This window comes from Limulus polyphemus, unplaced genomic scaffold, assembly GCF_000517525.1.
Source record: "Limulus polyphemus unplaced genomic scaffold, Limulus_polyphemus-2.1.2 Scaffold207, whole genome shotgun sequence".
NCBI classification, from domain to species: Eukaryota; Metazoa; Arthropoda; class Merostomata; order Xiphosura; family Limulidae; genus Limulus; species Limulus polyphemus.
Genome location: NW_013665817.1, coordinates 174,239 through 182,746, shown reverse-complemented (window position 1 = coordinate 182,746; position 8,508 = coordinate 174,239). Strand labels below are relative to the sequence as shown.

At 31.4% G+C, this 8,508-nt stretch overlaps 1 protein-coding gene across 1 annotated transcript in view; it reads right to left on the bottom strand.

Annotated features, from left to right (window-relative positions):
* Window positions 1-455: 455 nt before the first annotated feature.
* Window positions 456-8,508, bottom strand: part of LOC106478388 (NADH-ubiquinone oxidoreductase 75 kDa subunit, mitochondrial-like) — a 35,212-nt gene continuing 27,159 nt past the window's right edge. The window contains exons 16-18 of the mRNA XM_022381985.1: window positions 5,475-5,628; window positions 4,317-4,492; window positions 456-875 (exon numbers count right to left, since the gene is read on the bottom strand). Coding sequence (XP_022237693.1) covers window positions 714-875; window positions 4,317-4,492; window positions 5,475-5,628 — 492 coding nt within the window. The 3' untranslated portion in view covers window positions 456-713. The remainder of the gene's footprint in view (window positions 876-4,316; window positions 4,493-5,474; window positions 5,629-8,508) is intronic.

The following is an 8,508-nucleotide window of genomic DNA, read 5'->3' as shown; positions in this document are numbered from 1 at the left end:
AAAAAAAAACATTACAGTACCAAATAACTGCTCTAATTCTATCAACAGTTATCTGGAGTTCATTATTTTGTGGGTACAGAAAAATGGAAAGTTACATCTAGAAACATTCTGTTTAATACTAAAACTGTTAAATAATGAGAATCACAGCAAACACAACTTACTTTGTGATTTTTACTAAATGTAGACTAACATGTTTCAAGATTCCAACAACTACGATCATACTAAAGTAAGTATAACTGATAACCGGCCAATTAAATTAAGTTACAATTATTCCCCAAGAGGCATCTAATACTTCTATTCCTCCATAACATGTCTTCTTAAAACTGTTGAAGAAGGAAACACAGAAATCTGGAAAAAAAAGTTAGAACTATAGTAAACTATGGAGACATTCTCACCAATGTCCTCCTGAACGCACTAACCAATTCTCGTCAATGTGAGAAATAACAGTTCTGAAATTTAAGTGAACCAACTTCAGTTTTATTTGTAAGTAACAATAAAAACAGCACAGTTGATATCAAGAAGAAATACACGACATTGTCATCAATGAAAATGGTCTGCCACTTTAGAAAAACTATTTGATTCTAATGACCATACGGAATATGGTTCAAATCAAGATGTGGATTTTTCTACTTGTTCTAGGATTCCAGTTTAAACTCAAGGTTTCCTGAACATAATATTTTGGTTTCAGTTTTTCATAGACAATTGATACAGATCTAGTTATTTGTCTCTATCTGTTTATTAACAGCATTCATACACTTTGCCATAGTAGGGGAGGCTCTGCTGATGGAGTCTGTCATGTAGAAATCAACCAGAGATTTCAACTTGGGTTCAAGAGGCTGGGATGCAAACTGAAGCTGCACAGCCTGGAAATAGAAAACATATTATTACATTAACAGAAAAAAGATTGCAATGTGATAGAACAAAACGTTGCAGAGTGGGTCATTTGATTCTCTCTTTTTTTTAAAAACTATAACTAAGAAAAACACTAGAAACTGTCAGTAGCCACAGAGTCAGCAAAATGTGTGTCTGAACAAAATGTATTTAATTGAATCGTATGGTTACATTTTAAATAGTTAATCTATAAAGTAAGCGTATAATTAATTTGGCAGTAATCATAAACAAAAATACCACTATGTAACAAAAGTTTCTTGGTCAATTATTCATTATCTTTTTTTGCTATCCTGTTTAGTAGGTTTTAAAATATTCTGGGTGAACTCGTTATCTACATAACGATCTAGTAATCCAGCTTCATAAATTAAATTTCTTTAATATTTTAAACAATTTATTACTTATTTATTAAAAAGCTACCTTGCCAACAAACACAAAAATACTATTACCATTATAAGAATTCTACAGTATTCAAGATCAGTTTATTTGTTCTTAAATTCCAAATTCTATCATTAACAACAGAATCACATGGCTTATAATGGTGAAAACAATTTTAGTCTTCATTAAAAACAGCTGTTAATATACTACAGTTAGTGTTTTTTTTCTGATAGTTTCACATATAAATACAGCTTGTACTAAGAAGATAACAATGAATTTCACCATCAGTCTTTAAGTAATTTAATTTTTTTTAACTATTACAGAACAGCCTTCCAGGATAAATTACAAGGTAATTGACTAAAATAAGAGGAATTTTAGAAAACATTTAAACAATTAAGCAATTACTATATAATTAAATATTACATAATGTTCATTTCAAGTTATGTTTTAGGTTTCCGATACAGTCTCAATATTTCTTCTCGAAGCTTTACTGGTAACCTGATGGCAAGCTCTGGTGTCATCACCATACCTGGGAACTCTTAGTTCTGACCTGGAACTTGTGGAAATTCTTTTTTACTTGCCAGGTTTTTGGTATTTTTTATATGATCTTAGGACAAAGTAGCTGTCTCTGTGGCAAGCACGATGCCCAAACATGTGTTTTGTTGCACATGATATTTTACTCTTATTGTTATTAATATTTTAGTTTAAAATCTCACCACTAGTGTTCTAATTCTTTAGCCCACCCCATAAAAAAACTGTTTTGACAGACCATCCAATGAAAAATTACGTCAAATTTAATTATAACTATTTTCATTACATGCAATAAACAAGGATTTCTGTACTTATGCATAGTTGCCTTCTCAACCAACCCATTTACCCACAAAATAATTTATTTCAGTAATACCAAAATAACTTAAACTTGTTTACTATTACTGAAGATTTTATGATTTAATGTATAAAATTATGAATGGCCAATGTACCTACCTAATTTTTCAATCCTCAGAGTCAGCCAAATCTAAGCTGTCTGTCAATCATTCACTAGAATTAACAATATTTTCCCTCACCTTTCATATTTGTTTTAGTTAACATATTGTTACAAATCTGTAAAAATCTGTGACAGATACTCTCGTAAACTTTCAGATGTGTATATTACAAATATTTTTTTGTATGTATTTCAGTTCAATATCACCTGTTTCCAAACATTAAAACTAGCATATACAAGAGTACATTTTTACAAGGCTCTTCATTTTTCCAGCATCCTGGATTATTCTGGTGAAAGTTTCAAGTATTATATCATTGAAAATTGTGTATTTTGGATTACAGATTGTGGGTCAGAAACTACCTTATGACAGTTTAGAAGAAATTCGCCAGAGATTGGAAGAAATTGCTCCTCACCTAACAAGGTTTGGCAATGTGGAAGAAGCTAATTATTTTGCCCAGGGGTCAGAACTGTTCAAGGTAACAGTTTTTTTTTTACTTAGTACAGAAAGGTTTAATCTAACTTTCAATTTTGTCAAGGTTTAAGTTTTTTATTTGTGACTCCTTACTTGGATTTGAGTTATTTTTTTCTAATATCTGAGAGTCATGTCATTTGCATTCTTTAACACGTATTTCTTGTATGTAATACTGTTGAAATAATAATGGAGTAGAGCTCCAGTAAAAAAAAAATCTGGTTTTTTTCTTTTAGTTCTCTTTGTTTCAATATGTTTGTCAGCAGGTTTTATGAACATAAACCTATTTCCACATTGTGAATCTACGTCATTCAAAATTATAACTAACTTATAACATTGGCATCATAAAATGATAAAATATTGTGTGAACAAACCAGACTTATAACACCAAAGTAAACTAACATACACTTATGGAAGTTACATACAAAACATAAAAATTTGATTTTTTTAGTCTATACAGAGAAAATAAACTAAAGTATCACACAGATTTATGTGTAGTTTATGCAAAAACATAATCTAGGTAGAACATTGGTCTATATCTTATTCAATGCAATGGTTACAAGTATGTAACATCCTTGTGAGCTAAGTTTACACAATAGACTTTGTTAGTGAACTATGATTATTTTAAAAGTTTTGATATATTTAGTATTATGTAATAATATTGACAGGTTCACAAATAAAGGTGTTGGTCCTGGTATTTCGTGATTTTGGTCCAGAAAAGTCCTATACAAAAATTCACATGTGCTATCGGTCTGAAATTTTTACTACAGCTTCACCTAAGAGTAAAATTGGACAGTTTATAATTTTTGGTCATTCAGATGATATTAGCTTAAGCAATTAGCGTAAACAATGATGCTTGATACGGCTGTACCGAGTGCATGCTGGTGATGACAAGAAACTATTAATGATGTTACTATAATACTGTTTTAGAGAAGAAAATTCCAACAATATAATTCAAAGAATCTGTTTGGTTCTGTAAAGTATAGGTCTGTTCCAAATAATAAGGTTGTGATCCTAAAGCTAATGTTGGTTACTACTGAGTGTCACTTTCTTACTTGCTGTGGTTTGTTGGTGTGTATTGACAAAAAGTTATGATATATAATCAAAAACACCTTAGGTGTGAAAAAAAAAAGGTGCGGTCAAACTGATAGCTACACTTATAGCAATGATAAGAACTTTACAGCAAATATTCAATCATTAGTTAGCCAGGCCACATCTTTTGTTCAACTTTGGGCAAAACAAAATATAAGTGTAGCTACCAATTTTTATCTTTTCCTCAAGCTGCACACTCAATCCTTTATTTTTCACACCTAAGGTACTTTTGATTAGATTTTAATATACTGTAATCAACTTTTACTTATCGCCCAATTTGGTCTACTAATCTTTATTAATCATTATTATAATGTGGTTTAGAAACTGCTTCATTGTTTTGTCCAGTAAATTTTATTAGGGACCACAGCCTTCCCATAAGTGGTTGCAGATTGCAAATTAGGTGATGGCTTGAGTACCAATTTATCATTTCAACACAAAACGTGAGATTCACATTTAAAAACAAAAAAAAAATGGGGAGGGATATTGGCACTTAATTTTTGAACAAACCTCAGATAAGGCTCGAACTATTTTCCAGTCTTCTCTGGCCATACCGGGAGGAGTGACAGCCACCATGGTTTGTTGAGCACGACCTTCCATATTGATATATGTTGCTTGCTTTTCAGTGTAGGCTGCTCCTGGAAGGATCACATCAGCAATTTCTGCACCAGCATCCCCATGATGACCTGAAGATACACAGGTGTACTATGAAAACCATAAAGAATGTCATTAGAACTATAAAATTTTCTAAAGAAGTGTGAAATTAAAATTGTACAAGCTTCAAAACCTCCCAATTTTTTCCTTTTTTTTGGGCACATGTACATTAGTAATCTCAGTTAGAGCACCTCCAATGTCACAAATTTCAATCTTGAATTTGACAGAACTCTTAGCTATGCCAAATGCATTATAAAACTGAGATTTTAGTTTATTATTATTTTGGTTAAAAGTGAAAACTTTGTGTGTTTTTAAGTATTAAAATTGGATTGCACACACAATTTTGTGAAGTAAAAATTGTTTGTTTTAAAGTATTAAAATTGGATGGCACACACAATCTTGTGAAGTAAGAATTTTCTGTGTTTTTAAGTATTAAAACTGGATGGCACACAATTTTGTGAAGTAAGAATTTTCTGTGTTTTTAAGTATTAAAACTAGATGGCACACACAATTTTGTGAAGTGAGAAATTTCTGTGTTTTTAAGTATTAAAATTGGATGGCACAAACAATGTTGTGAAGTAAGAAATTTCTGTGTTTTAAGTATTAAAATTGGATGGCACACACAATGTTGTGAAGTAAGAAATTTCTCTGTACCAAGCTGCCTTTCCACGACACAACAATGCAACAACAGAACTTAGCCTGGTTGTTAATTATTTTGGATATCTATTGGGAAAGAAAAACCAAAAGTGTTTTAGGCACAACCTTGACAACTTCCATTTTTGCTGGTAAAGTACCTTAAAAAAACCTGAACTCTTAAGTTGCAAACAATCTAATGACAACAAAGAACAAACAACAACAACAACAAAATAACTAGTGGTAGGTACCCCCACACACAAATACACAAAAAAAAACACAACAAGAAAAAAGAATACGTGTATAAAAATGTAATGTTTAAGATAAATAACAATATTTACAATGAATAATTACAAAATATAAAAAAATATTTTTCCTTACCTTGATATATAATAAAACAATCATCTGGCAAGTCATCTTTAGTAATTGCTCCCTCATCAGCATCCAAGAGGTACAAAACTTTTGGTGGATGTTCACGAATATAATTAACACCAGCCTTGTATCCAACATCTAGGGCTGCTACCTGATTGGCTACCTAAGCAGATATTCATAATTTCTATGAAAATCATAAACAGTCAATTGCAATAATACTATACTAATTTTAAAACACAGAATATTTTCAATAGAACACACAAATCTACATATTACAGATTTATACAAACCAAGTGTTTACAAACAAGTGTAATTTGAAAAAATCATGCAGATGTTTATTAATAGTATTTTTCTAAATAATTTAGATTTTTGTTTTAAATCTTAAGATATTTCTCTACAATTTTCCATTTAATTTGTTTAATTATCCTGGTTTTGAAGAGTAACTAAATAGTACACTTTTTAATAAAGCAGGTACTCGTGCAGTTGAAATGTTTAATCAAATTTATGTCCCAAATCCTCAGGCCACCACCCACCCATTTCTCAGAGTAATTTTGTGTAATTGAAAAAGCCAATTTTCAATCAGTGATTGTTTCTCTGTTACCGAGAACCATTTAGTTCAATTTGTAAATATTTAATTTGTTTTTTGATGAAAAAATGGAAATACAAGAGAAGTTAGGAAGTACGTGAAACAATTGTTGTATTAACATCTACTATGGATTTAGGCCCATCAGTGAGCATTATTTAAGTTGTAGAACTTTATATATATGGTGATGATTTTCATCCAGAACTGACTTGGATTTTTTGGTTTGTCGTGTTCATGGCCCTAATGATGACATCCTTTTTCCTTCAGATCCACTAGATTACTTCCAAACAACAGTTCCTCAGGATAAACTGGAATGTTGCCCTCGCATGACTGTTGTACAAGTGTTTTACTTGCTGGCACAGGTACAACTACTGTTAAAATCCTTAGAAGATATGAATTTTTTATGAAGTCCTCTATGCTGCAAATATTTCTGGCCTTAAGTAACTACAATACAAAGGACGCAGTACAATAGTAACAGTTAAAAAAATACTGTGTGCATTTCAGGTGTATAAAAACTACATAAAGGAGTCACTGCATTTTTTCTTTCTCTTCATAATTAATGCTATTGACAAGTCTTCTTAACAATATAACTGTTCTCCTTGTTGTCACTTGAAATTCATCTTCTGTTGTAATTGTCATATAGTGCACAGGGAGCTCCCGGTTATAGACTGAGAGACTAAAACAAGTCCAACCTAACGTTCACATTTCTGCATGAAGTCTATTCCCAAGATATATTCTTCCTCACTGTCAATTACCCACTCATCATGTCATGTAAGGAAGCTTCCAATAGTGTGGGTGACTTCCAATTTTCCTCTTGCTGGAACTATATGACCACTTGCTCTTTGCATCAATCCTTCTTCTTGCTTCATCTCTGGAAGATAGCCCAGCTTCCAGACTGGACAATAGTAGCAGTAAAACCAGTATCTATCAACATGCTGTACAGTTTTTCCGTGTACTTTGTTCATCAATCCTGGATGTGATTAGTAAATGAATAGTGAATTTACTAACACAGCAGATACTTGTGCAGCTGAAATGTTTGATCAAGCTTATGTCCTAAATCCTCAGGCCACCACCCATTTCCCGGAATAGGTCCTAAAAGTTGTTTCATAAAAAGTACCTTCAAATCTGAACTCTTAAGTTGCAAACAATATAATGACAACTAAGCACAAACAAAAACAAAAATAACTAGTGGTAGGTAGCCATACACACACACACACACACACATAAAACAAAAAAAAAAAAACAAGGGAAAATAATACTTGCATAAAAATATAATGTTTAAGATAAATAACAACATTTCCAATGAAAGATTACAGAACACAAGTAATTTTATTAAAACTTAATATACTGTACTCAACCTCTGTTAATCACTCGATAACCTATTTAATAACTATTAAATTATACAGAGGGTTGAGTATATTACATAAAAACAATATTAATATGAAAATCAGCAAGTCATGTGATAACCACAGCCACACTTCTTATCTTGAGAAATATATATCAAATATTTATCACACTTTAAAGTGATATCATTTTATTAAAATTCTAAAATGTCAGTGCTAGGTGATTTAATAAATAAAAATGTAATGATTTGTTTAATACCTTGTGTTGCCTTATCTTTTGGATATTTTATCTACGATGTTTTCATAACTCTGGGCACACAACACAACCACACATACATACATAAATATACATATAGGTAGATACATACAGAACAGAGATAATGATGAACCGTAAAACTTTTTGCCTAAAGCTCACAGAAAATTCAACTCAGCTTACCATGCTGGAAGTCCAATATTAAACTGATTAAGCTAGCAAATACCATATAATTTTGTTTTTCTTATTTGTGCAAAAATATTCTGAAATTATGATACATAAGATTTTAAGCACTTTGGTATAAAGTTCTCCTCACAACTTCAAGTTTCCACTAAGTGCCCTCTAAAATAATATTGAAGAACAAGATGGCACTACAATGTTGTGAAGTAACAATTTTATGTGACAGAGCAGAATTCAAACCCATGACTGCTTACTGAGCAGATGCTTTATCCATTCAAGCTACCACCTCTTGAGTACAGCTATGTCACATAAACTGTACCAGCAAAGCTGCCTTTCCACAAAACAACGATTGAACAACAGAACTCAATCTGGATGTTAATTATTTTGGATACCCATTAGGAAAGCAAAATCAAAAGTGCTTTACGTATAACCTTGACAACTTCCATTTTGCTGGTAAAATACCTTCAAAAAACCTGAATTCTTAAGTTGCAAACAATCTAATGAAAACTAAACACAAACAACAACAAATAACAACTAGTGGTAAGTAATTCAATGATGAGGAACCCACTTGGAGACTAATAATGCTTGGAGATGGCTTGAATGGTATGAGAAAACTTAACATAAGTTTAGTCACAACAGACAATCGAAACATTGTAATTTAGTCTGTTATAGTTAAACTTATTA